This window comes from Syngnathus scovelli, chromosome 3, assembly GCF_024217435.2.
Source record: "Syngnathus scovelli strain Florida chromosome 3, RoL_Ssco_1.2, whole genome shotgun sequence".
In the NCBI taxonomy this organism is placed as follows: Eukaryota; Metazoa; Chordata; class Actinopteri; order Syngnathiformes; family Syngnathidae; genus Syngnathus; species Syngnathus scovelli.
Genome location: NC_090849.1, coordinates 4,350,919 through 4,378,369, shown reverse-complemented (window position 1 = coordinate 4,378,369; position 27,451 = coordinate 4,350,919). Strand labels below are relative to the sequence as shown.

The 27,451-nt window shown below is 49.1% G+C and overlaps 1 protein-coding gene across 1 annotated transcript in view; it reads right to left on the bottom strand.

Moving 5' to 3' along the window:
* Positions 1 to 5,358: 5,358 nt before the first annotated feature.
* LOC125993649 (PDZ domain-containing protein 2-like) overlaps positions 5,359 to 27,451 on the bottom strand; it is a 135,696-nt gene continuing 113,603 nt past the window's right edge. The window contains exons 7-9 of the mRNA XM_068650096.1: positions 10,801 to 11,023; positions 6,425 to 6,542; positions 5,359 to 5,674 (exon numbers count right to left, since the gene is read on the bottom strand). Coding sequence (XP_068506197.1) covers positions 5,470 to 5,674; positions 6,425 to 6,542; positions 10,801 to 11,023 — 546 coding nt within the window. The 3' untranslated portion in view covers positions 5,359 to 5,469. The remainder of the gene's footprint in view (positions 5,675 to 6,424; positions 6,543 to 10,800; positions 11,024 to 27,451) is intronic.

Below are 27,451 nucleotides of genomic sequence, written 5' to 3'. Positions count from 1 at the left end.
GGGGGCCCCCGTGCTCAGCGTGATGCTGGCGGAGATTTTGTCGCCAACACGCACCACCTGAGGCCTCTGACAGAGGAAGTCCAGTAGCCAGTTGCAGAGGGAGGTACTGAGTACTGAGTCGCTGCGGCACAATGGTGTTGAAGGCAGAGCTGAAGCCCACAAACAGCAACCTCACATATGAGTCCTTTCTCTCCAGGTGGATGAGGGCCGAGTGGAGGGCAGAGCAGATGGCATCCTCAGAGGACTGCTTGGCACGGTACGCAAAGTGGAAAGGGTCAATGGTGGGGGGGAGAACGGACTTGATGTGCTCCATGACAAGCCGCTCAAAGCACTTCATGATGATGGGCGTCAGTGCCACGGGGCGGTAGTCATTGAAGCAGGACGGTGCAGGTTTCTTCGGCACAGGAATGATGGTGGCAGCCTTGAAACACGAGGGGACGATGGCCTGCTGCAGGGAAACGTTAAAGATGTCCGTGAAGACACCCGACAGCTCCCCAGCGCAGTCCTTCAGCGCTCGACCCGGGATGTTGTCAGGGCCCGCCGCCTTACGGGTGTCAATAGCGGCAAGCGCCCTCCTCACACCGTCGGCAGAGAGGCGCAGGGGCTGCTCGTGTGGGGGGGGGGAGTGGTCTTCAGCGGGCGAGTGCTATTCTGGGCGTCGAAGCGAGCAAAGAAGCGGTTCAGATCGTTCAGCAGACGGACATCACCCTCACAGCTCCTCGGCGCGGGCTTGTAGTCCGTGATGGTCTGAATGCCCCGCCAAAGGCTACGTGCGTCCTTGCTGTCCTTGAAGTGGGTGGAGACCTTGCACGAGACCGCCTTCTTCGCTTCTTTGATGCCTCGGGACAGGTCCGCCCTCGCTGTCCTCAAGCCAGCCTCATCCCCCGCTCTGAAAGCCTTGTCCCTGGCCCTCAACAGTCTGAGGACAGCCCCCGTCAGCCACGGCTTCCAGTTCGCGCGAGTGACGACGGATTTCGAGCCAAGTCAAGTCAAGTCAAGTTTATTTGTATAGCCCTAAATCACAAACAGTCTCAAAGGGCTTCACATAGCCAAAATTGACAATTATTCTCAAAGCATCCCCTGATCATAAGCTCCCAAAAGGGCAAGGAAAAACTCAAAAAAAACCCTACCAGGGGAAAATGAGAAACCTTGAGAAGGGACCACAGATGGAAGGATCCCCCTTTCAGGATCACCAGGTTATAATGGATGCAGAGAGTACACAAGTAATACATAATATGAAAATCAATGAAAAAAAAAAAAATGGATGTCGGAGGTGTCCTCGATTGTCCTGGCAGTTGCCTCAAGGGGGCCGAGCCGCAGCTCCCCCATCCCGAACTGGTCCCCGAGAATCCAGCCAGCCGCTATCCGCTTTTGAGCCACCTAACCCCCTCCCCAGCCGGGGAGGAGGTGGGCAGAGAGAACAGAACAAACTCCGGCCAAATCGGCCATCACAAGTTAGTTAAAGGCCATCTCATAGAAATGTGTCTTTAAACGTGTCTTAAATGTTTCTACTGAGGTAGTAGTTCTAATATCCATTGGTAGGGCATTCCAAAGCTCTGGAGCCCGAATAGAGAATGCTCTAGACCCTGCAGACATTTTCTTGGCCCTCGGTATAACTAAAAGACTAGCGTTTTGCGAACGAAGGTTACGAGACGGAACATAAGGAACGACTAGGTCGACGAGATATGAAGGCGCTAAGCCATGCAGTGCTTTATAGGTTAGTAGAAGAACCTTGAAGTCACATCTTAAATGGACCGGGAGCCAATGTAATTCGGCTAATATTGGGGTAATGTGATCAAATTTTCTTGACCGTGAGAGCAGCCTCGCAGCGGCATTTTGCACTAACTGTAGACTTTTAATACTGGATTTAGGAAGACCAGAGAATAATACATTACAGTAGTCCAGGCGCGACGTGACGAACGCATGTATAATAGTTTCCGCATCCCCAGTCGAGAGGATAGGACGAATCTTAGCAATATTACGAAGGTGAAAAAACGCAATCCTGGTTATATTCTTAATGTGTTTTTGAAAGGAGAGCGTTTGGTCAAATATTACCCCGAGATTAGTTACCGTATCACTCTGAGTGATAGTACGGTTATCTATAGTTATAGTGGTTTCCTTAAATAAATGTTGATAACGAGTAGGACCAATTATCAACATCTCAGTTTTATCCGGGTTAAGACGAAGGAAGTTGAGAGACATCCATTGTTTAATCTCCGCAAGGCACGCCTCGAGATTACAGCAGTCCTGTGGATCTGTCATCGATAACGGCATATATAATTGGGTGTCATCCGCGTAGCATTGAAAACTAATATTATATTTACGTATTATGCCCCCAAGCGGAATCATATAAATATTAAATAAAATCGGTCCGAGTACCGATCCCTGTGGGACACCACAAGTAACATTATAAAGCTCAGAGGACGTATTACCATGGACCACTCGGTGCGTCCTGCCTGATAGATAGGAATTGAACCAGCTTAGTGCTGACCCTGAGATACCAACACAACTTTTAAGACGCCCTAATAAAATATCGAAGTCTACAGTGTCAAAGGCAGCACTAAGATCAAGTAGTAACAATACAGACGACGTATTTGAATCCATAGCTATGAGGAGATCATTAGTCACTTTAGCAAGTGCTGTCTCTGTAGAATGATTGGCTCTAAAACCAGACTGAAAAGAGTCATATCGATTATTATCGACCATGTAATCAATAAGCTGCTGTGCTACTACTTTTTCGAGAAGTTTTGCTATGAATGGGAGGTTTGAAACTGGCCTATAATTACTGAGACAGTCCGGGTCAAGATTTGCTCGCTTAAGTAGTGGTTTAATAATAGCGGTTTTAAAGGCCATTGGCACTATCCCAGAGGAAACAGACAGATTGATTATATTTAAGATGGACGGTCCTAAAATTGGAAATAATTCTTTAAGTAGTTTGGCTGGAAGCGGGTCGAGTAAACATGTTGTTTGTTTAGCCGTACTAACCAATTTTGTAAGCATTTCAAGGGACACGCTTTTAAAATTTGAGAGGGTTATTGCATGATCCCCAGCGCTAGTAACCGACGGAGCGATTGGCATGGTATTCTTGATCTCGTCCCTAATGGACTCAATCTTTTGAGCAAAAAATTTCATAAACTCGTCAGCTGAGTGGAAGGAGCTATCGGGGGTCGGCTGGCGCAGAGTTAGCTTTGCCACTGTATCAAATAAGTATTTAGGATTATTTTTATTAAGATTAATGACTTGCGAAAAATAACGAGTTTTTGCTAAAATAAGCGCATCTTTATATTTCAGGAGGCTGTCCTTCCATGCCTGATGGAAAACCTCAAGTTTGGTTAAACGCCATCTGCGCTCATGCTTTCTACATAATTGTTTAAACGTACGTGTTTCATCTGTGAACCACGGAGTTGGCCATCTACGGCGAGTTTTCAGACGTAGCGGTGCCACAGAGTCGATGGCTTTTAATAATGTCGCATTGAATTCATTTGTAAGATTATCGATAGAGCCACTGTACGCGGGAAACATGGCGGTTGCCGGCGACAGTAACTCAGATAGCGCAGTTGCAGTCATGGAGTTAAAATTACGGCTGCTATAATTCTGATTGCTCTCTTGTCTTTGACAAGGAACTAAAATTTCAAATTTTATTAAAAAATGATCAGACAGAACAGTAGTGTATGGCAGTACTGTTATATTTGAGGTTGCTAGTCCTCGGGATAATACCAGATCTAAGGTATTTCCATTCTTATGCGTTGCTGCCTGTACAGCTTGCGTAAAACCAAACGTATCGATTAAAGTTTGAAATGCCGAAGTCAGTGGCTCCGACGGTGAATTCATGTGGATGTTGAAATCACCCATGATAACTATATTATCTGCATTTGTCACTAGATCAGCCACAACTTCTGAAAATTCATCCAGGAAGCCAGAGTAAGCCCCGGGTGGGCGGTAAATAACAACAAGATAGAATGACGGTAACGCAGTGGATCGCACAATGAGAGCTTCAAATGTTTTAAATACGTGAATTGAGCGAGGCCTAAATCTAAGCTCAGAATTTGAGATGAGGGCGACACCCCCACCCTTTTTTCGAGGACGAGCCACATGCGAGCTCACAAAATTCGGAGGCGAGGCCTCGTTAAGTGGCAGCAGTTCATTAGGTTTTAACCAGGTCTCGGAAAGACCAAAAACATTTAGATTATGTTCCGTGATAAGGTCATTAACGAGAACTGCTTTCGTATGAAGTGATCTAATATTCATAAAACCGAATTTAAGTGTAATTGGTTGATCAGGGTGCGTATCTATCGAAGGATTTTTAAACGGGATGCGAGTAAAATTGTGTTCTCTAGGCCTAATATCACCTCTCAAAAGTTTATTAGGGCGGTGGGATGAAACGACCGTGGGAATTTGATGATGAGTATTTGTTACACATGTGAAGTTATCTAAAACAGGCACCGTTTCAACAGCAAGACCGGTCGGGACGGAGTGATTGGATTTGTCTACTACCCCAGTAGAAAGTGTGTTTATGTGTACTGCAGCACTATTTAAACTGTCGCGCTCTAGTCTACACGAGGAGCTATGTGTATGCTGAAAGTCTAGCCTAGCGCTAGTTAACTTTAACTTAACAGACTCCAAACCCATCCTCACAGGTGGTCTAATCACCTGTGCCCTGGCCTGCTCTAAAGTGACCTGTCATGAGTGGCTCAAACAGTAATCTATTTTCCTAGAAAGAGTGAAGGCGCCTTCACGGTTAGGGTGAAGGCCGTCCTTCCTCAGCAGGTCAGGGCGGCCCCAGAAGGAGGACCAGTTATCTATAAAATACAGTCCCTGCTTTTTACAGAACCCAGCCATCCATCGATTAAGGGAGACTAATCTACTAAACCTCTCATCAGTGCCTCTCCCAGGCAGGGGGCCAGAGACAAATACTCGATGCCGACTCATCTTTCTGGCAAGATCACAAGTCCTCGCTATGTTTTTCTTTGTGATCTCTGACTGTCTCATCCTAACATCATTGGAGCCGACGTGTATCACTATGTCCGAGTAGCTAGTGTTGTTGGAACTACGCTGTTGACTAGGCCTATTGCGAGTCAGCTCCCTAAGATTAGCTTCTATGTCGGGTGCTCTGCCCCCAGGAATGCACATTACCGTGGCTGGATTTTTAAGCGTAATGTTGCGGGTAATGGAGTCGCCTATGACCAAAGTGCGAGGGCCAGCAGACCGAGATGTCTTTGGACGGCTATGCGTCTTACCTGGCTCATCGCGATTAGCAAGCCGCTTGGGGCTAATGCTAACCGGGCTAGCGGGCTGACTACAGCCCGCGTCTGTGTCCGCCGCAACTACTGTTATCGCACTATTCTGCTCTAACTGGCGGACACGTCCCTCTAGCAGAGACAACCTCTCTAAGAGAAGGGTGCAGTTGGTGCACGAAGCCGTACATACCTCTTGGTCCGCTGCCATACTTGTATCCGAAGAGCGACGATCTCAAGTCACATCATCGATGCACTTCGTAATGTAAGAGGTAACAGAGTCAGTATACTCCTCTATGTCCGTCCAATCGTTGTAGGTGGCTGCCTGCTTAAACAAGTCCCAGTCAGTGGTGTCGAAGCAGTCACGAAGTGCATCGGAGGCACCCTCAGGCCACACCCGAACCCGCCTCCGAACCGGCCTGGATGCCTTTACCAATTGTCTGTATGCGGGCAAAAGCAAAACGGTGAGATGGTCAGAAAGCCCCAGATGGGGGAGGGGGGTGGCTTTGAAAGCTCCCTTTTGCGCCGAGTAGACTAGGTCCAGGAAGCTGTCTCCACGTGTCGGAAAAGTAACATGCTGGTGAAGCCTCGGGAAAACAGACTTCAGGTTGGCATGATTGAAGTCTCCAGCGAAGATGGTGAAACCGTCAGGGTGTGCTGTCTGCTGTTCACTGACAGCCTGGTACAGTTCACCAAGCGCCGCGATCCTGTCGCCTTCGATGTTGGAAGGCGGGATGTATACCGCGACTAGCAATCTTATGTTAGGCCCATTCTCATGTTCATGTCACGTTAGCATACCTATCGTTTAGCCTGTTGTTGCTCGTTCATGTTTGTTCTTGGTGTTGGATTTTGTCGAATAAATTTCCCCCAAAATGCGACATATATCCCGGAGCGACTTTTAGTCCGAAAAATACGGTAGGTTTATTTGCATCTTGTTATGTCTCCATGAAATGCGATCAAAAAGCCTAGCCTCATTCACCCAAAATACTGTGTCTTCCTGAATCACTCTTTTATGTTGCACATTTTCCCCTCTGTATTACAGTGTTACAATATAGTTACAGCACTCAGACCATCTCATAAATATGAAGTCTTAAGTCTTAAAATTGGCAATTAAAGCCTGACTTGTGTTAAATTGTCTGACTCATGTCCCCAACTTGATTAATATCCAGAAGAAATCAAAATCTTTTTACCTTAGCCTTCCATCCATCTTGGCAACAGATCCCAGAGATAGGCTATGGATGTAGATGCCAGGAGCAGAGTTATCTAGGGTAAGAAAACAAACTCCAATCCCCAGGCCAACACCAGGTTCTATGTATAGGGGAAAAGAATATACATACGTACTATTTTTGTTCTGTCAGGTGATCAAAACATCTAATTAATTACAACATTTGTAATTAATTTTAATCTCATGTCTGATGAAGGTCCCCAAATAAAGATTTTAAATTCGCAGACATTACAACATTTAAGTGTAGTCACTTGAATACACATACAGTTGAATACACCAAGAAGAAAATATTTGGAATCCACATTTGTATTGGTGAAATGTGCTTGATAAATGAGATTTAAAAGAAAAAACATTTGCAAACTAATTAGACGTAATCTGTTGTAACTCCAAATGTTCTTTGAATTTGGTCTTTTTTTTGGTCAATTTTTGGCTATGCGAAGCCCTTGACTTGACTTGACTTTTATTTTTTCAGTAGAAATGTGTTTACTATGCACTGTACAACCAACCTTAATACTACTATTATACTGCAGTTCCAGCTTGAAAATATGAATGTCTCTTGAGACGTCAATGTGCTGGAAACGTGACTTGGCCCCCCCAAAAAAAACACGTGACTTGGCGCATGAGTGACGACTGGGTGGGGATGACTTCTACATAATGTACATAATTATTTCATGGTCCATAATGAAAACTTGTTTGTTGTGTGCATGTCAGTTGCTAAAAAAGGTGTGTTTACCATTTTTATCTAATGATGTTTGTTAGAAAGTAATAGTTTGGTAAAACTTGCAGCATAGCTGAAATAGGTGTTTTCAGAGATGACTTGTTGGCTCATGTTAGTTTCAAACTGCACTCTGGTGAATGATGCCTTCCTCCTACTACCATGATGCAATGTTTAATTATGATTACGTACATATCCATGGCCAGGCATTACCAGCGAATAGGGGCTGAGAGGCAGAGAGTGCATACTTGAGGTATGTGGTACAAATCTAATCGTGAGAGACTTGGGGAGGAGCTGAGTAATGCAGCTCAACAAGAAAGTGATGAGTTCCTGCAGTCTACAGGTAACGTAATGGGCTGAATCTGAAAAGTTTGTGTATAGACTTGTTAATCACAATTAATTTTTATAGCCTCTTAATTTGCAATGTAATTAATTACTGAATTAACTCTTGTATACTGCTTGGACCGTGTGAATTTTAGGGACATTTCAAGCCGAACGAGGAAGCTGGTGCAATAGCAGCTACAAGCTTGCTCGGTGGCTTGTCTAGCTGGCAAAAGATGTTTTCTCTCATATGGTGGCCTATTAAGGTCAAGAAAAGATTTCCATCAATAGGCAATCAGGGGTTGTCCTTAATATCTGTCAACTGTGAATACATAAAGCAATTTGACCGATTTCTGTGATTAATGGGTATATAAATGAATTTAACTTGACATCTCGACCAAGATCTGTCAGATGCTCATGGCATTGTGAGCAGGATCGTTAGTAAAACATGATAAAGCAGCCATGAGTTGTTCCACCACAAGGATTGACAATAAATTGACAATAAAGCTGACTTTGACTTTCACCTCTTCTCACAAACAGTTTGATGGTTGGGTTTGAAACACATATTTTGTGACACCAGTCCTGCAAATATACTTACACACCTCGGATGTATGCAGCTAATGTACAATGCAAATTCGATTAAATTTAATTAAAAGTAAGTATTTATCATCTGGTGAAGAGTGAAGGCACACAGTCATTCATAGCTACATATCAGTTTCATCATACAGCATGTACAGTGACGTACGGTGAAGTTCATGAAAAATTGTAACAGGAACTCTATGAAAAATGTCAACCTGTGAGAATTTGTGCCCCCCTCCCATTTTGAGAACGGTGAGTCCTGGACATTGACTGGCTTTTTTTCTGTCTTCCTGGGGGTCTGTTCAGGTAGTGTGGCAAATCTGAACATTCATTCCTAGGCCAAATTACAAGGGGGGAACAGATCCTCACGGCGGCCCCGTGAGGCAAGGCAAGGCAAGGCAGATTTATTTATATAGCACATTTCACACACAAGGCAACTCAGTGTGCTTTACATAAAAAGGATTAAAAAACAAAGAACATAGAGCATAAAAGAGGGAAAATATACAGAATATAATGCATACAAAATAAAGAATAAAAAATTAGAAAGAGAGGATTTAATTTAAGAATACGCTGTGGTAAACAGTAACGTTTTTAGCCCTGATTTAAAGGAGCTGACAGTTTGAGCAGACCTCAGATCTATGGGAAGTTTGTTCCACAGGTGAGGAGCATAATAACTGAATGCTGCTTTTCCTTGCTTGGTTCTTGTTCTTGGGACACACAATAAGCCAGTTCCAGATGACTTGAGAGGTCTGGATGCTTCATAAGGAACAAGTAGACCAAGCATGTATTTTGGTCCGAGACCATTCAGCGTTTTGTAGACCAGCAGTAGGATTTTAAAATCTATCCTTTGACTCACAGGAAGCCAGTGTAGCAATCTAATGACCGGTGTAATATGGTCCAGTTTCCTGGTGTTTGTGAGGACTCTGGCAGCAGCATTCTGGATCAGCTGCAGCTGCCTGAGGGATTTTTTGTTAAGGCCTGTAAAGATGCTGTGGTAATTTTTTATTCTTGTATCATGCAATGTATATCTCACTAGTAAGCCTAAGTGTGACCGGGTCATGTTCGGGTCAGGTTCGTGCGGGATTGTTTGGGACTTGGTCCAGGAATGTAGACTCATCAGACAAATCTGGTTTCCATTAACAACTGATAACATATACACCGTGTAGAGTTAGGGAGGCTGACTGGGGGGGTCATAGTTCATCCAACAGCCCCGTGTGCGCGCACCCGAGTGAAGGGAAGCGCGGGGGTATAAGTTTTAGGGCAAAAGTAGACAAGGGGACTCGAAATCTTGGCTAGGGCGCGAGACACTTCTCTCTGACATCGGTTGAATAAAATCTTTCCCCAATCAGCCGTGTGTGACTGAAGTTTTCCTTACCCAAGCCAGCCACTTTTTCACCGTTTGTTTGGAAGACCAGCTGACCATCGAAGAGAATTCACCACAAAAAAGTCTCTATCTTGTAAGTAAGATTTGAACCATTGTAGCACAGTGCCGGTAAGACGCACCCACTTTTCCAATCTGCTGAGTAGTATGTTATGATCAACTGTATCACAGCGGCCCCGTGAGGATGTGTTCCCCCCCCTGTAATTTGGCCTAGTAATCAGGGAACATGTTCAAATTTGCCACACTACCTGAACAGACCCCCAGGAAGACAGAAAAAAAGCCAGTTGGAGTCCAGGACTCACCGTTTTCAAAATGAGGGGGCGGGGGGTCAGATCCTCACGGGGCCTCTGTGAGGATCTGTTCCCCCCCTGTAATTTGGGCTAGAAATGAGGCAACCTGTTCAAATTTGCCACACTACCTGAACAGACCACCAGGAAGACAGAAAAAGTGCTAGTTGGAGTCCAGGACTCACCGTTCTCAAAATGGGGGGTGGGGTGGGCGGGGGACACAAATTCTCACAGGTTGACATTGTTTATAGAGTTCCTGTTACAATTTTTATCCCCGATTTTTTATGTGATGGTCACAATTAAGTATAAAGTCTCCTTTGTAATATATACTCCTTGTAGCATGTAATGGTACCCAAAAAGTTCCTTTGCATCGATGTTTATGCAAAAAGCTCACGTAATTATATCGTTGCTTTTTGGTGTGTTCTTCAAGTTATTGAAAACAGCATAGTGCTGACGCCGTACGACGCCGTACAGCATCGTTTTTTTGCTTTCCAAACAAGGTGTGCGCGCTACCGCGGCAGGGGGAACAAATCCTCACGGGGGAACCAAATCGAGCACAACACCTGTATCACTAGCACCCCCTGCCATAAGCCTGGAGAACCTTTATTCATAGCCTCCGTAAGATCTCTTTTCAAAGCCGTTTTGTTCATCTAAAGAAACACAACGTTACAGACAGATGACAAAAAACACAAGATATTATATATACCAGCTTAACTACGGAAATTAATTAATATAGTCACAGTGTTTGAACACTTAAAAAGCGACAAGAGAGCAGTTCAGTCTAACTGCATAGCCTATCAACATAGGCAGCTGTGTGATCACGCAATCCTCAGAGGAGGCTACACATGACGTTGGCTCGTCCGAACGAATCGTCTTCGGTTTAAAATAACTATAAAACTTCAGCGATTTTGGTTCAAAATGATACAACATTATTGAAATTAAAAGGAAAATTACTTTATAGTAAAAACAATTGAATTTGTCTTTCCCTTTTCATGATGGCAGGGGAGGCGTTGCCTCCTCTGACCGCACGTCCCTGAGCATGTAGTGGTGTAATATACCTTTATCAAGTATGACCTCCATGATGATGCAGTCCTTTGGACCTGGACCAGGAACCCTTTGGCCATCAGTCTCATCAATCCCAGAGTGCAATGGTGTTCCCTCACTGGTATTGGAGTTGGGTGAGCTGGAGCGGCTACGAGTACTTGGGGTTGCACAGGGTGTAAGACTGGGGCTCCGCAGGCGTGTTCGAATGGTCAGTGTCACAACACCTTTTTTGAGTTGCTAGAGGAACAACAGAAATATGTCTTACTTTTGAGGATAAGTCAATTCAAAAGAAGGTAGGAGTATTTAAATCCAAACCTAAACATAACACATTTATTGATACGAAATTAGTAAGTATTCTAAAATGGTCGCTTCGGTTACCTTCCACATTCAAAAAACATGCATGGTAGGCTGAAGGACCACTCCAAATTGCCCATGATTGTTAGTGTGAATGGTTGTACAGGACTGTCTCAGAAAATTAGAATATTGTGATAAAGTTCTTTATTTTCTGTAATGCAGTTAAAAAATATATAAAATATTGTGATTAAAATAAACAAAAATGTCACATTCTGGATTCATTACAAATCAACTGAAATATTGCAAGCCTTTTATTATTTTAATATTGCTGATTATGGCATACAGCTTAAGAAAACTCAAATATCCTATCTCAAAATATTAGAATATTTCCTCATACCAAGTAAAAAAAAGATTTATAACAGCAAAACAAAATCAAACATTTCAAAATGTCCATTAATGCACTCAGTACTTGGTTGGGAATCGTTTTGCACGGATTACTGCATCACTGCAGCGTGGCATGGAGGCAATCAGCCTGTGGCATTGCTGAGGTGTTATGGATGCCCAGGATGCTTCAATAACGGCCTTTAGCTCATTTGCATTGTTGGGTCTGGTGTCTTTCAGCTTCTTCTTCACAATACCCCACAAATTATCTATGGGGTTCAGGTCAGGGGAATTGGCAGGCCAATCGAGGACAGTAATGCCATGGTCAGTATACCATTTGGCACTGTGGGCAGGTGCCAGATCATGCTGGAAAATGAAATCATCATCTCCATAGAGCTTTTCAGCAGACGGAAGCATGTAGTGCTCTAAAATATCTTGGTACACAGCTGCATTTACTCTGGACTTGATGAAACACAGTGGGCCAACACCAGCAGCTGGCATGGCTTCCCAAACCATCGCTGACTGTGGGAACTTCACACTGGATTTCAAGCAACTTGGATTTTGCTCCTCTCCAGCCTTTCTCCAGACTCTGGCGCCTTGACTTCCAAATGAAATACAAAACTTGCTTTCATCTGAAAAGAGGACTTTGGACCACTCTGCAACTGTCCAGTGCTTCTTTTCCATAGCCTAAGTCAGACGCTTCAGAAGTGGCTTGACCATGGGAATACAGCTATTGTAGGCCATTTCCCGGACACATCTGTGAACAGTGGCTTTTGATACCTGGACTCCAGCTTCCACTGTCTTTGAAGCTCCCCCAAATTCTGGAAGCAACTCTTCTTCACAATGCTGTTAAGGCTGCGGTCATCTTTCTTGGTTGTGCGGCGTTTCCTGCCACATTTCCCTCTTCCAACAGACTTTTTGTGGATGTGCTTTGAAGCTGCACTCTGTGAACAGCTTGCTCTTTGAGAAATTTCTTTTTGTGTCTTACCCTCCTAATGGAGGGTGTCAATGATGGTCCTCTGGACAGCAGTCAGATCAGCAGTCTTCCCCAAACTTACTGAACTAAGCTGTGTGTTTTTCAAGGCTCAGAAAACCCTTGCAGGTGTTTCGAGTTAATTAGACAATTCAAGTGATTAGTTGAATACCCTACTAGTTTACTTTTTCATGATATTCTAATATTTTGAGATAGGATATTTGAGTTTTCTTAAGCTGTATGCCATAATCAGCAATATTATAATAATGAAAGGCTTGCAATATTTCAGTTGATTTGTAATGAATCCAGAATGTATGACATTTTTGTTTTTTTAATTGCATTACAGAAAATAAAGAATTTTATCACAATATTCTAATTTTCTGAGACAGTTCTGTATGTCTGTGTGCCATGTGATTGGCTGGCAAACAAAGACTGCTGGGATAGGTTTCAGCACACACAGCACCATCATGAGGATAAGCAGTTCGGAAGTTAAATATTATATTATTATAGTATATTAATTAATGAAATTAATGAAATAATACATTGAATATTCACTTTTTTATTTATCGTCATGTACACATGCAAAAAACAAATTCTGTTTTAAAAAGCCAGATATCTTTTTTTTTCCACTTGGTCAGTTCTTTGAAGCGTATCAGACAAACGTCCGTTAGTCTCTCTGTGGTAGGGAGTGTTAGAGATTTGCTCACTCCAACTTATTTTGCAAGAACCACACGGAGCCAGGCAAGTTCTTTTAGACACCTGCAGGTGGAGAGTTCACTCGCTACAGGAATGAAGTCTAAAAGTCTCCTCCCTGCAAGGGCATATTTATTAGGAGGAACAGAGTGGGGGTGAGTGGACAGGTTTGGTGAACCCCCGGCCTCTGATAAGATCAGAGCAGGGGGTGTTTTACACTGTTGTGGGAAACAGAACAACTTTGATTGCTTCCCCTGCAGCTGGTCAATCAAGCAGAGGAAGCAACCACTTCATCTTACTCTGCATTGTGAGGGCAAGACGTGATTGATTTAATCATTACATTGTGAGGGCAAGACAAGATTGATTTAATCATTACAGTCTACATTCCAACATAATCCTACGATAAAGATAACCTGGAAAACCCTAACAGGGAGGAGACCCAAGCTCCACTACATTACCTATGTAATGCTTTGTTACCGTTATTTTAAAAACAAACCATCTTGTGTACATTAAACAATTAAAGATCCATAGCATTATCGTTTTTTTACAAACGATGAGGCCATGTTTCATACCTCTGTCACTGACTGACTGGAATTGTGGCTCTAAAGTGGTCAGTCATGTTGTGGCAGTCATCCCAGGACCAGTTGGTGAACACCATTTTATTCATATATCAATTTAGTATTCCCCACAAGATTAATTTGAATTCCAATATAGCAGCTCAAAATAATATTTTTTTGGGGTAACATGTTTCATAACCGGCGGTAAGGGATGCCGTCAAGCTGAAGAAGGAGTCCTATCGGGCCGTTTTGGCCTGCGGGACTCCGGAGGCAGCTGACAGGTACCGGATGGCCAAGCGGAACGCGGCTTCGGCGGTTGCTGAGGCAAAAACCCGGGCGTGGGAGGAGTTCGGTGAGGCCATGGAGAATGACTTTCGGACGGCTTCGAGGAAATTCTGGTCCACCATCCGGCGTCTCAGGAGGGGGAAGCAGTGCAACGTCAACACTGTTTACAGTGGGGATGGCGTGCTGCTGACCTCGACTCGGGACGTCGTGAGTCGGTGGGGAGAATACTTCGAAGACCTCCTCAATTCCACCTACGCGCCTTCCATTGAGGAAGCAGGGCCTGGAGACTCTGAGGCGGATTCTCCAATCTCTGGGGTCGAAGTCACTGAGGTAGTTAAAAAACTCCTCGGTGGCAAGGCCCCGGGGGTGGATGAGATCCGCCCGGAGTTCTTAAAGGCTCTGGATGTTGTGGGGCTTTCATGGCTGACACGCCTCTACAACGTTGCGTGGACATCGGGGACAGTGCCTCTGGATTGGCAGACTGGGGTGGTGGTTCCCCTCTTTAAGAAGGGGGACCGGAGGGTGTGTTCCAATTACAGGGGAATCACACTCCTCAGCCTCCCTGGTAAGGTCTATTCAGGGGTGCTGGAGAGGAGGGTCCGTCGGGAGGTCGAACCTCGGATTCAGGAGGAGCAGTGTGGCTTTCGTCCTGGCCGTGGAACAGTGGACCAGCTCTACACCCTCGGCAGGATCCTCGAGGGTGCATGGGAGTTCGCCCAACCAGTCCACATGTGTTTTGTGGACTTGGAGAAGGCGTTCGACCGTGTCCCTCGGGAGGTTCTGTGGAGGGTGCTTCGGGAGTACGGGGTGCCGAGCCAACTGATAAGGGCGGTTCGGTCCCTGTATCACCGATGCCAGAGTCTGGTCCGCATTTCCGGCAGTAAGTCGGATTCGTTCCCAGTGAGGGTTGGACTCCGCCAAGGCTGCCCTTTGTCACCGATTCTGTTCATAATTTTTATGGACAGAATTTCTAGGCGCAGCCGAGGCGTTGAGGGGGTCCGGTTTGGGGACCTCAGCATCGCGTCTCTGCTTTTTGCAGATGACGTGGTGCTGTTGGCTTCTTCAGGCCGTGATCTCCAGCTCTCGCTGGAACGGTTCGCAGCCGAGTGTGAAGCGGTCGGGATGAGGGTCAGCACCTCCAAATCCGAGTCCATGGTCCTCGATCGGAAAAGGGTGGAATGCCCTCTCCGGATCGGGGATGAGATCCTGCCCCAAGTGGAGGAGTTCAAGTATCTTGGAGTCTTGTTCACGAGTGAGGGGAGGATGGAGCGTGAGATCGACAGGCGGATCGGTGCAGCGTCGGCAGTAATGCGGACCCTGTACCGGTCCGTTGTGGTGAAGAGAGAGCTGAGCCAAAAGGCAAAGCTCTCAATTTACCGGTCGATTTACGCTCCTACCCTCACCTATGGTCACGAGCTATGGGTCGTGACCGAAAGAACGAGATCTCGGATACAAGCGGTCGAAATGAGTTTTCTCCGCAGGATGTCCGGGCTCTCCCTTAGAGATAGGGTGAGAAGCTCGGTCATCCGGGAGAGACTCGGAGTAGAGTCGCTACTCCTCCACGTTGAGAGGAGCCAGATGAGGTGGCTCGGGCATCTTATCAGGATGCCTCCTGGACGCCTCCCTGGGGAGGTGTTCCGGGCATGTCCCACCGGTAGGAGACCCCGGGGACGACCCAGGACGCGCTGGAGAGACTATGTCTCTCAGCTGGCCTGGGAACGCCTTGGGATCCCCCGGGATGAGCTGGATGAAGTGGCTGGGGAGAGGGAAGTCTCGGAGTCCCTCCTAAAGCTGCTGCCCCCGCGACCCGACCCCGGATAAGCGGAAGAAGAAGTGTCCAAAACATGCGGCCGCAAATCCGATGACACGACTACAAAGTCGATCATCGAACTGCGGCCTAGGGTGTCCTGGTGCCAAGTGCACACATTGACACCCTTATGTTTGAACATGGTGTTCATTATTGAAAATCCGTGTCGAGCACAGAAGTCCAACAATAGAACACCGCTCGGGTTCAGATCAGGGGGGCCGTTCCTCCCAATCACGCCCTTCCAGGTCTCACTGTCATTGCCCACGTGAGCATTGAAGTCACCCAGTAGAACGATAGAGTCCCCAGAAGGAGCGCTCTCCAGCACTTCCTCCAGGGACCCCAAGAAGGGTGGGTACTCTGAGCTGCTGTTTGGTGCATAGACACAAACAACAGTCAGGACCCGTCCCCCCACCCGAAGGCGGAGGGAGGCTACCCTCTCGTTCACCGGGGTGAACCCCAATGTGCAGGCGCCCAGCCGGGGGGCAATAAGTATACCCACACCTGCTCGACGCCTCTCACCGTGGGCAACTCCAGAGTGGAAGAGAGTCCAGCCCCTCTCGAGAGGGCTTGTACCGGAACCCAAACTGTGTGTGGAGGCTAGTCCGACTATATCTAGTCGGAATCTTTCTGCCTCGCACACCAGCTCGGGCTCCTTTCCAGCCAGAGAGGTGACATTCCATGTCCCAAGAGCCAGCTTCTGCAGCCGGGGATCAGACCGCCAAGGTCCCCGCCTTTGGCTGCCGCCCAGCTCACATTGCACCCGACCCCTTCGGCCCCTCCCACAGGTGGTGAGCCCATGGGAAGCTGTTATTTTGTATATAATTTATTTTGGGTTCATTATTATTCATTTAAATGTCTGACACATCAAGCGCGGCATGGGCTGTGCTCCAAGCTTTTGCTGTACTGTATTTTTTATTTTTTTCTGTGTGGTTTTATGTACTCTTTCAAAAAAATGTTGACAAATTGCTTCGGAACTTAGCTGCTTCACATCTTGATACTCCTTCTGGAACAAATCAGCGTTGAGTTTCTAATGTACTGTATTAGAACATCGTTAACAAAAAAGTAAATAAATTAGTTTTATACATCGTATTTACAATATAAGTTGGGAGTCAAAACGATGTACTGAGCTGTGTGCTTTTCATGGCCTAGTGGTGAGTAACATCAGAAACATGGCCACTTCGTCTCAGTGAGCCTCTGGATGCGAGTTCAGGGCAGCTGCTAGTCTTCTCTGTGGTAGGGAGGAGACCAAAGTTCTCGTTACTCACTTATATATACTTATATATATCTGATGGCGCCACGGATGGCTGCCACGGTGAGTCGCTCTCTGTTTCTTTGTCTTATTTTGTGTGTTTTCTGTGTCTTCTGCTGTCCATCCCGGATCACTTTTACTAGAGAAGCACTGTTAAACATCGGTCAGTCTTCTTCTGGTATTTTCTCTCCTGTTCTCTCTGATTCAGACTGTTTGTCGGAGATTTTAGCCGGAGCGGCGGTGCTATACAAGCTAGCGCGACGGCGGCGACGCGGAAAACGAGCGGGAGCCCTCGTAAAGCTGAGGCAGAGAGGGTTCCGTTCTGCCCTACCGTCAATTCATCTGGCGAATGTCCGCTCCCTGGCGAACAAGATGGACGAACTGCTGCTCCTCACTTCAAGGAACACGGACTTCAGCAGATCCGCCGCGCTATGTTTTGTTGAGATGTGGCTTAGCGAACGAACCCCCCACCACGCCATGGAGTTAGCTGGGTTTCGGCTAACGCGTGCAGATCGCAGCGCGGAGCTCTCCGGAAAATCAAAGGGAGGTGGTCTCTGTTTCTACATTAATGAACGTTGGTGTACCGATGTCATGGTGTTGAAAGAGTTTTGCAGCCCTCTCCTAGAAACACTTTTCATAAACTGCCGGCCGTTCTATTCACCACGGGAGTTCTCCTCGATTGTCATGGCGGCTGTTTACATCCCACCACACGCACGTGCGAGTGAAGCCACGCAGATGCTGGCTGACCAGGTGACAGACATGGAGAAACTTCTACCAAATTCACTAATCATTGTTCTGGGTGATCTTAACAGGGCGAACCTCGCACACGAACTCCCCAGATACAGACAGCACATAACGTGTCCCACCAGAGGGGCACAGACACTGGACCACTGCTACACCATAATTAAGGATGCATACCACTCTGTGGCTCGTGCAGCTTTAGGACTCTCGGACCACTGTCTAGTTCATCTGATCCCTGCCTACAGACAGAAACTAAAAACTTCTAAGCCTGTGGTGAGGACTGTCAGGAAGTCGACAGTGGAGTCAAGGCAGGACATCCAAGCCTGCTTTGACTGCACCGATTGGAGTGTTTTTGAAGCTGCAAATTCAGACTTGCATGAACTCACTGACACTGTCACATCATACATCAGTTTTTGTGAGGATCTGTGTGTGCAGACTAAGACCTTCTGCATGTACAACAACGACAAACCTTGGTTTACACCGAACCTTAGGAGGCTGCGCAAAGTCAAGGAGGAGGCCTACAGGAGCGGCAACCGGGACCTGTTCAAGCAGACCAGAAACACACTGAACCGAGAGGTCAGGAAAGCCAGGAGGTGTTACGGGGAGAGACTGGAGAGACACCTCTCTGCCAATCCTGATCCCTCAACAGTGTGGAAAGGCCTGCAGAGCATCACGGGCTTCAAGAAACGAACCCCCCGTCCTGTGGAGAGCCCAAGGCTCGCTGACCAGCTAAACAGGTTCTACTGCAGGTTTGATCGGTGCTCCCACACAACGGGACCTCCTGCAGCACAATCCACACAATCCACATACTCACCTCCCCCCACAACTGCTCTGTCCACACCTCCATCACCGTGGTCACCGACTCTCTCTCTTGCAGAGGCCGCGCCCGCACTCCAGATTCGCGAGGAGGAAGTGCGCCAGATGTTCCGGAGACAAAGGATCAGGAAGGCACCGGGCCCAGACGGCGTGTCACCTTCCTGCTTGAAAGTCTGCGCTGAGCAGCTGGCGCCCACCTTTGCACGGATCTTCAACCGTTCCCTGGAGCTGTGTGAGGTGCCCTCGTGCTTCAAGAGCTCCACCATCGTTCCAGTGGCCAAGAAGCCCGCCATCACAGGTCTGAATGACTATAGACCTGTTGCACTGACATCTGTGGTCATAAAATCTTTCGAGAGGTTAGTACTGAACCACCTGAAGGATGTCACGGGCCCCCTGCTGGACCCCCTCCAGTTTGCCTACCGGGCAAACAGGTCGGTGGATGATGCGGTTAACATGGGACTGCACTACATCCTGCAACACCTGGACACCCCAGGACCGTACGCCAGGATCCTGTTTGTGGACTTCAGCTCGGCGTTCAACACCATCGCTCCTGACATCCTCCAACAGAAGCTCATCCAGCTCGCGGTGCCTGCCTCCACCTGTCAGTGGATCACAAGCTTCTTGACCAACAGGAGACAGCGTGTGAGGCTGGGGAGCATCACATCTGACACCCTGACCACCAACACTGGAGCCCCTCAGGGATGCGTCCTCTCCCCACTGCTCTTCTCCCTCTACACCAACGATTTCTCCGCAAGTGACTCTTACGTGAAGCTCCTGAAGTATGCAGACGACACCACTCTCATCGGACTGATCCAGAACGGTGATGAGACTGCGTACAGACAGGAGGTGGAGCGGCTGGTCCACTGGTGCAGCCAAAACCACCTGGACCTGAACCCGCTCAAGACCGTGGAGATGACAGTGGATTTCAGGCGAGGCCCTTCACCACTTTCACCCCTCACTATCCGCAGTAATACTATTCTCTCATCAGACACCTTCAAGTTCCTGGGAACCACAATCTCTCGGGACCTGAAATGGACCAGCCACATAGACTCTGTCCGGAAGAAGGCCCAGCAGAGGCTGTACTTCCTGAAACAGCTCAAGAAGTTCAACCTGCCGCGGGAGCTGCTGAAGACCTTCTACACTGCCATCATCCAGTCTGTCCTCTGCACCTCCATCACTGTCTGGTTTGGATCGGCCTCCAAACAAGACAAGCACAGACTGCAACGGACAATAAGGACTGCAGAAAAGATAATTGGAATCAACCTCCCATCTATCCAAGACTTGTACCTGTCCAGGACCAGGAAACGTGCAAGTAACATCTCAATAGACCCTTCGCACCCAGGTTGCAGCCTGTTTGAACTACTCCCCTCCGGACGCCGTTATAGAGCTCTGTACACTAAAACCAGCAGACACAGAGACAGCTTCTTCCCCCAGGCTGTCGCTCTGATGAACTCACACCACTCTTAGAGTCTCAGAGTCATTACTGTGCAATAACATCCCGCTTTCCACACCTTTTTTATCTACACTGTTTGTACTATGTGTCCTCTCTGCATCCATTGCAGCCTGGTCATCCTAGAAGAGGGACCCTCCCATCTGTGGTCTCTTCTCAAGGTTTCTCATTTCCCCTAGCTGGAGTTTTGAGTTTTTCCTTGCCCTCTTGGGAGTTTAAGATCAGTTTAAGATCAGGGGGTGTTTGAGAATATATTTCGTTCTTCACATGTCCTGAGTGTTGTTGTTAGTCACCTAAATGTTGAACAGAGGCTGTGATTTACCGAAGTCAAATTCCTTGTTTGGCACGCTCAAACATGGCGAATAAAAAACTGTTGAATCTTGAATATGCTTTGTTACCGTCATTTTAAAAATAAGTGTCCATTAAACAATTAAAGATCCACTGCATTATCGATGACATTGTTACATTTGTCATGCTGTCATGTGTCGTCCGGTTCATTTCCTGTTTTATTGTGTGATTTCCTCTCGTTCCAGTCGGTGTGTCCTTCCCCTGTGCGTCCGGTCACGTGAACCCCTGATTCCAAGTGTGTGCACCTGCGCCAATGACCAACTGTCTTCACCTGTGTTCCCCTCCTGTGTCCATATAACCCGCGTCTTTCCCCGTATCCAGTGCCAGTGCGTCTTGCCTTGTCAGAACACTAGCGATCACGAAACCCTCGAGTTCCACGTAGAAGCCTTGTTTGAGCAACCTTGATCACCGATGTTAACTTGGTTACATCGCTACCTTGTTTTTGTATTTCCCTCGGTTCGAGGCGCTTTGATTTCCCCTTTTTCTCCCTCGGTTCGAGGCGCCTTTGTTTTCCCTTTTTTCCCTCCTAGTGAGGCGTTTTTTGTTCGACTGTCAGTGGCGACAATAAAAGCCTTTTTGGACATTGAACTCTCTGCATTCGAGTCCTCTCCCTGCTCTGCGCCTGACATTACGCACTGGCCAGACATGGACTCGGCAGAGACAGCGCAGCTGGTCGCCCAAGTACGCTCCCAGACTGCGCAACTGGGCCAACAGCAGAAGCAGGTAGACGCTCTGAGTGTTGGCGTTCAGGAACTGGTAAAGAACCAGGAAGGCTTCAGAGAGGCGGTGGCCACCCAGGTGGATTCGCTGAGTCGTCAGATGCAAGACGTCCTCGCTCTGCTGACCACGGGGCGAGCTGCGACGCCCTGTTCCACAGCGGCGCCCCCTGTGGACCACCCGGCGCCTGCGCCTCTGGCGAGGGGGATCAGAATGGCTTCCCCAGAACGATATGCAGGTGAACCCGGGCTGAGTCGAGCCTTTATAACGAATTGCGAGATGTAGTTCGAGCGAGCTCCCGGCGACTTCCCAACGGAACGCTCCCGGGTGGCATACACGATCTCCTATTTGACGGGAAGAGCCCGGACGTGGGCGACCGCAGAATGGGCCAGGAATTCCGCTACCTGTCACTCGTTTTCCGGATTCATCGAGGCCCTGCGCATGGTGTTCGATTCAGTTCCCATGGACCGAGAGAAGGCACGAGAGCTGTCCCACATCACCCAGGGTCGAGAGACAGTCAGCGACTACGCGATCCACTTCCGCACTCTGGCCGCGGAAAGCGGATGGAACTCGACGGCTCTGTACGATGCTTTTCTCCAGGGTCTTTCCGGGACCATCCAGGACCAACTCATTTCCCTTGATCTTCCTGTGGAGCTCGACGCTCTCATCGCGTTGGCCGTCCGAACTGACAACCGACTAAAGGAGTGGAGGAAGCAGCGCGCAAGCCGGGGTGCGATCGTTACTCCTTCCGCATCATTGGGCGGGCGGTCATCCCACGAGACGCACCACCAAAGATCGAAATTGAGCGAAGAGGAAAGACAGCGTCGACGCCAGGAGGGCAGATGCTACTACTGCGGGGCGCTTGGTCATCTCCTCCTCTCCTGCCCGGAGCGGAGGGCGCTGAGGGTAAGCACCTTCTCCGTGGTCCGGCAGAAGAATAGGGTTCTACCCGTCGGGACGCTAACCTGCCAAGGCAAGGAACTCGAGCTCGGGGTGTTGATTGACTCAGGGGCCGACGAGAATCTGATCGACGGGGCTTTTGCTCGCAGCATAGGTGTAAAGACCGAACCCTTGAACACAACCATAAAGGCTAAAGCACTTAACGGACAAGCCCTTTTTGACATATCTTATATAACCGAACCCCTCTCATTGTCGTTTGGCACTCATCATGAACTATTAAGACTGCATGTAGCCACCTCCCCCCTGAATCCGCTTATCCTCGGTTATCCGTGGCTAAAACACCACAACCCTGTAATAAACTGGGAGTCAGGGGAGATAAAGGGGTGGGCATCCCAGTGCCAAGTATCGTGTGTCAAACCAAAACCTTCGATCGAGTCCACCTGCACTTCTCCCTCGGACCTTGCGTCTCCTGAACCAGATTTCAGAGCTCCAGATCTAAACCAAGTACCCAAATGCTACCATCAACTTGCGGAGGTATTTAGCAAAGCCAAGGCGAGCTCCTTACCACCCCACCGTCCCTACGACTGCGCCATAGACCTATTGCCCGGTGCTTCGATCCCCAAGGGTAGACTTTATTCCCTTTCGGGCCCCGAAAAGAAGGCCTTAAATGACTATATTGACGCGTCACTTAAAGCAGGTCTGATCAGGCCGTCATCATCGCCTGCAGGGGCCGGATTTTTCTTTGTGGGGAAGAAAGACGGAACCCTGCGCCCCTGCATAGATTACAGTCCCTTCAACCAGATCACTATAAAGAATCGGTACCCCCTCCCACTCATGTCGGCCGTGTTTGATCAGTTGCAGCAGGCTCGGGTATTCACCAAGTTAGATTTACGTAACGCGTATCACCTCGTGCGCATTCGGGAAGGTGATGAGTGGAAGACGGGCTTCAACACCCCCCGGGGACACTTTGAATACCGGGTAATGCCGTTCGGCCTCACCAATGCCCCCGTGGTCTTCCAAGCCATGATCAATGACGTTCTGAGTGATTTCTTAGACCACTTTGTTTTCGTTTACTTAGATGACATCTTAATTTATTCACCCGATTTGAAGACCCATGAGAGTCATGTTAAGTCGGTCCTGCAACGACTCCTGGACCATCGACTTTATGTCAAGGCCGAAAAGAGCGAGTTCCATGTAGAAACAATATCGTTCCTTGGCTTCATCATAGCCCCAGGAAAGGTCCAGATGGACCCAGCCAAAGTAAGCGCGGTGACCCAATGGCCGGTACCGGATAGCCGCAAAAGAGTGCAGCAATTTCTAGGATTTGCTAACTTTTATAGGCGATTCATACGAGGCTTCAGCGCCACCGCGGCTCCCCTGCATGCTCTCACCTCCCCGACAGTTCCGTTTCGCTGGACGGCGGAGGCTGAAGCCGCCTTCCAGGAGCTGAAGAGGCGGTTCACCACCGCTCCAATTCTTACCTTGCCTGACCCATCTCGTCAGTTCGTGGTGGAGGTTGATGCCTCCAGCCAGGGAATCGGCGCCGTCCTGTCTCAGAGATCCCAGGTCGACAACAAGCTTCATCCCTGCGCCTTTTTGTCCCGACGGCTGACCCCCGCGGAGCAGAACTATGACGTCGGAGATCGGGAATTGTTAGCGGTCAAAAAGGCTCTGGAAGAATGGAGACACTGGCTGGAGGGAGCCCAACACCCCTTTCTGGTTTGGACCGATCACAAGAACCTGCAATATATCAAGGAGGCCAAGCGATTGAACTCCCGCCAGGCTCGTTGGTCCCTCTTCTTTAACCGTTTCCATTTCACGTTGTCTTACAGACCGGGGGCCAAGAACACCAAACCTCATGCACTGTCACGCGTCTACAGCCCAGACCCGGTGTCCACAGAGCCAGAGCCCATTCTCCCCCCTCACTGCGTGGTGGGGGCCGTAACCTGGCCCATAGAGGACTTAGTGAAGCGGGGAAACCACGATGATCCGCCCCCTAGGGGTTGTCCCGAGAATAGACTGTTTGTTCCGCCCCAACTACGATCCCAAGTGATCCACTGGGCGCACACCTCCCGGCTCACGTGTCACCCGGGCGTGCGAAGAACCCTGCAATGTCCTCCAACAAAGATTCTGGTGGCCCTCCATGGGGGCGGACGTCCGGGAGTATGTTGCAGCCTGTTCCATCTGTGCGCGAAGTAAGAACACTCCGGGCCGCCGGATGGGGTTGCTGCAGCCTCTCTCCATTCCCTCTGGACCATGGGCCGACATCTCTGTGGATTTTGTCACGGGACTGCCGGTGTCTAGCGGTAAGACGACGATACTCACCGTCGTGGATAGGTTCTCCAAGATGGCCCACTTCATTGCCCTGCCCAAATTACCTTCGGCCAAACGTACGGCAGTAGTTCTCATGGACCACGTCTTCAGGATCCATGGATTTCCTAGGGACGTCGTGTCAGATAGGGGCCCCCAGTTCGTGTCCCGCTTTTGGAAGGCCTTCTGCAAGTTTATAGGGGCCACCGTGAGCCTCACTTCGGGCTACCACCCGGAAGCAAACGGCCAAGCCGAACGCATCAACCAACAGCTGGAAACGGGCCTCCGCTGTCTGGTAACCCAGAACCCCTCGTCATGGAGTCAAAACTTGACCTGGGTAGAGTACGCCCATAACTCCCTTCCCACCACGGCGACCGGGATGTCCCCCTTCATGTGCGTCTTTGGATACCAGCCCCCGCTCTTCCCCGCCAGCGAGCCGGAGGTGTCAGTTACCTCGGCACGCGCCGTGGTGAGACGCTGTCGGCGCATCTGGGCGGCGGCAAGGGCCATACTGGTCCGCCAGGGCGACAGGGTGAATAGGATGGCTGACCGGAGACGTCGTCCGGCGCCTGTCTACCGGCCCGGCCAGCGGGTCTGGCTGTCCGCCCGGGACCTTCCCCTCCAGGTGGGCTCCAGGAAGCTGGCCCCCCGTTTTGTGGGGCCGTTCCCAATTTCCAAGGTCGTCGGTCCAGCGGCTGTGCGACTCCGTCTGCCTCGGTCCCTTGCGGTGCATCCCACCTTCCACGTCGGGAAGGTCAAGCCGGTGAGGGAGAGTGGGATGGTGCCGGCTCCCGCGGCACCTCCGCCTCCGCGGACGGTGGGGGGTGGGCCTGCCTACACAGTTAAGAAGTTGCTGGACGTGCGCCGGAAGGGCCGTGGCTGGCAGTTCCTGGTAGACTGGGATGGTTACGGGCCAGAGGAGCGGCAATGGGTGCCGCGTAGTTATATCCTGGATCCCGGGCTACTAGATGACTTTTCAAACGTCATCTGATGGCGCCGCGGATGGCTGCCACGGTGAGTCGCTCTCTGTTTCTTTGTCTTATTTTGTGTGTTTTCTGTGTCTTCTGCTGTCCATCCCGGATCACTTTTACTAGAGAAGCACTGTTAAACATCGGTCAGTCTTCTTCTGGTATTTTCTCTCCTGTTCTCTCTGATTCAGATTGTTTGTCGGAGATTTTAGCCGGAGCGGCGGTGCTATACAAGCTAGCGCGACGGCGGCGACGCGGAAAACGAGCGGGAGCCCTCGTAAAGCTGAGGCAAAGAGGGTTCCGTTCTGCCCTACCGTCAATTCATCTGGCGAATGTCCGCTCCCTGGCGAACAAGATGGACGAACTGCTGCTCCTCACTTCAAGGAACACGGACTTCAGCAGATCCGCCGCGCTGTGTTTTGTTGAGACGTGGCTTAGCGAACGAACCCCCCACCACGCCATGGAGTTAGCTGGGTTTCGGCTAACGCGTGCAGATCGCAGCGCGGAGCTCTCCGGAAAATCAAAGGGAGGTGGTCTCTGTTTCTACATTAATGAACGTTGGTGTACCGATGTCATGGTGTAGAAAGAGTTTTGCAGCCCTCTCCTAGAAACACTTTTCATAAACTGCCGGCCGTTCTATTCACCACGGGAGTTCTCCTCGATCGTCATGGCGGCTGTTTACATCCCACCACACGCACGTGCGAGTGAAGCCACGCAGATGCTGGCTGACCAGGTGACAGATATGGAGAAACTTCTACCAAATTCACTAATCATTGTTCTGGGTGATCTTAACAGGGCGAACCTCACACACGAACTCCCCAGATACAGACAGCACATAACGTGTCCCACCAGAGGGGCACAGACACTGGACCACTGCTACACCGTAATTAAGGATGCATACCACTCTGTGGCTCGTGCAGCTTTAGGACTCTCGGACCACTGTCTAGTTCATCTGGTCCCTGCCTACAGACAGAAACTAAAAACTTCTAAGCCTGTGGTGAGGACTGTCAGGAAGTGGACAGTGGAGTCAAGGCAGGACCTCCAAGCCTGCTTTGACTGCACCGATTGGAGTGTTTTTGATGCTGCAAATTCAGACTTGCATGAACTCACTGACACTGTCACATCATACATCAGTTTTTGTGAGGATCTGTGTGTGCAGACTAAGACCTTCTGCACGTACAACAACGACAAACCTTGGTTTACACCGAACCTTAGGAGGCTGCGCAAAGTCAAGGAGGAGGCCTACAGGAGCGGCGACCGGGACCTGTTCAAGCAGACCAGAAACACACTGAACCGAGAGGTCAGGAAAGCCAGGAGGTGTTACGGGGAGAGCCTGGAGAGACACCTCTCTGCCAATCCTGATCCCTCAACAGTGTGGAAAGGCCTGCAGAGCATCACGGGCTTCAAGAAACGAACCCCCCGTCCTGTGGAGAGCCCAAGGCTCGCTGACCAGCTAAACAGGTTCTACTGCAGGTTTGATCGGTCCTCCCACACAACGGGACCTCCTGCAGCACAATCCACACAATCCACATACTCACCTCCCCCCACAACTGCTCTGTCCACACCTCCATCACCGTGGTCACCGACTCTCTCTCTTGCAGAGGCCGCGCCCGCACTCCAGATTCGCGAGGAGGAAGTGCGCCGGATGTTCCGGAGACAAAAGATCAGGAAGGCACCGGGCCCAGACGGCGTGTCACCTTCCTGCTTGAAAGTCTGCGCTGAGCAGCTGGCGCCCACCTTTGCACGGATCTTCAACCGTTCCCTGGAGCTGTGTGAGGTGCCCTCGTGCTTCAAGAGCTCCACCATCGTTCCAGTGGCCAAGAAGCCCGCCATCACAGGTATGAATGACTATAGACCTGTTGCACTGACATCTGTGGTCATGAAATCTTTCGAGAGGTTAGTACTGAACCACCTGAAGGATGTCACGGGCCCCCTGCTGGACCCCCTCCAGTTCGCCTACCGGGCAAACAGGTCGGTAGATGATGCGGTCAACATGGGACTGCACTACATCCTGCAACACCTGGACACCCCAGGAAAGTACGCCAGGATCCTGTTTGTGGACTTCAGCTCGGCGTTCAACACCATCGCTCCTGACATCCTCCAACAGAAGCTCATCCAGCTTGCGGTGCCTGCCTCCACCTGTCAGTGGATCACCAGCTTCCTGACCAACAGGAGA